The sequence below is a fragment of the Perkinsus marinus genome (assembly GCF_000006405.1).
Source record: "Perkinsus marinus ATCC 50983 genomic scaffold scf_1104296961136, whole genome shotgun sequence".
Lineage (NCBI taxonomy): Eukaryota > Perkinsozoa > Perkinsida > Perkinsidae > Perkinsus > Perkinsus marinus.
The window spans coordinates 1-711 of NW_003205847.1; the positions used below are offsets into that span (position 1 = coordinate 1).

Consider the following 711-nt stretch of genomic DNA (forward strand, 5'->3'; position numbering starts at 1 on the left):
TACTCCTAAGATACGCCCATCACATTCTCTATCTGTGAACCTAAGTATATCCTAGTAACTTTTATCATTGGGAGTATGTTCGTTTCCTCGCTGCTCAGCCTAGTTCCGTTATCTGTGGAGACCCAATGTCCCGTTTTAGGCTGGTTCATTCATTATTTGGCACTCAATTTGTAATTACTATGACATCACCAATCAACGAGTTGCGTCCAGGAAGTGAGCGGGATATTCTCACATCTATGGGGGCTGTGCCGAGAAGCTCTCTGACCACGCAAGTTCGACTCATGGAGACCGCTATCTACGAGAACAGTACTGCCTCGTATGTCCCCCATGTTTCTACCCTTGGTGAAAGTATCAAGAATGTCCTGTGCGACAACGACGACTCCAAGGCTGACATACCCACTGTTGGCAGTGATGAAGATCTATGCGCTCTTTGGACCATCATTTGCTTGGCTCATTGACAAGATGATTACCCTTACCCCTTCGGTGACCAGCACACTACGAGATGGTTCGACCCGCTCATCGATTGGTGTATTATTAATGCCGCCGCCAACATTCCGCAAGGCACTGTCTTCGTTGGACGACAAGCACTCAAGCAGCAGTTGTCCAGAAGTGCGACAGCGTCCAAAAGAGCGTCACATGCTCAGCTGGCACTTGCTTGTGCTGCTCAGACTGCCTCGTCTACTGATGGTATCACATTAACTAGTCACGGCT

The 711-nt window shown here is 48.5% G+C and overlaps 1 protein-coding gene across 1 annotated transcript; it reads left to right on the top strand.

Annotated features, from left to right (window-relative positions):
* Positions 1–179: 179 nt before the first annotated feature.
* Pmar_PMAR012049 (hypothetical protein) lies at positions 180–458 on the top strand (the record flags this gene model as incomplete). The annotated part of the gene is made up of 1 exon (XM_002772392.1): positions 180–458. The coding sequence occupies one exon, from the start codon at positions 180–182 to the stop codon at positions 456–458; it is 279 nt and encodes a 92-aa protein (XP_002772438.1).
* Positions 459–711: the final 253 nt, after the last annotated feature.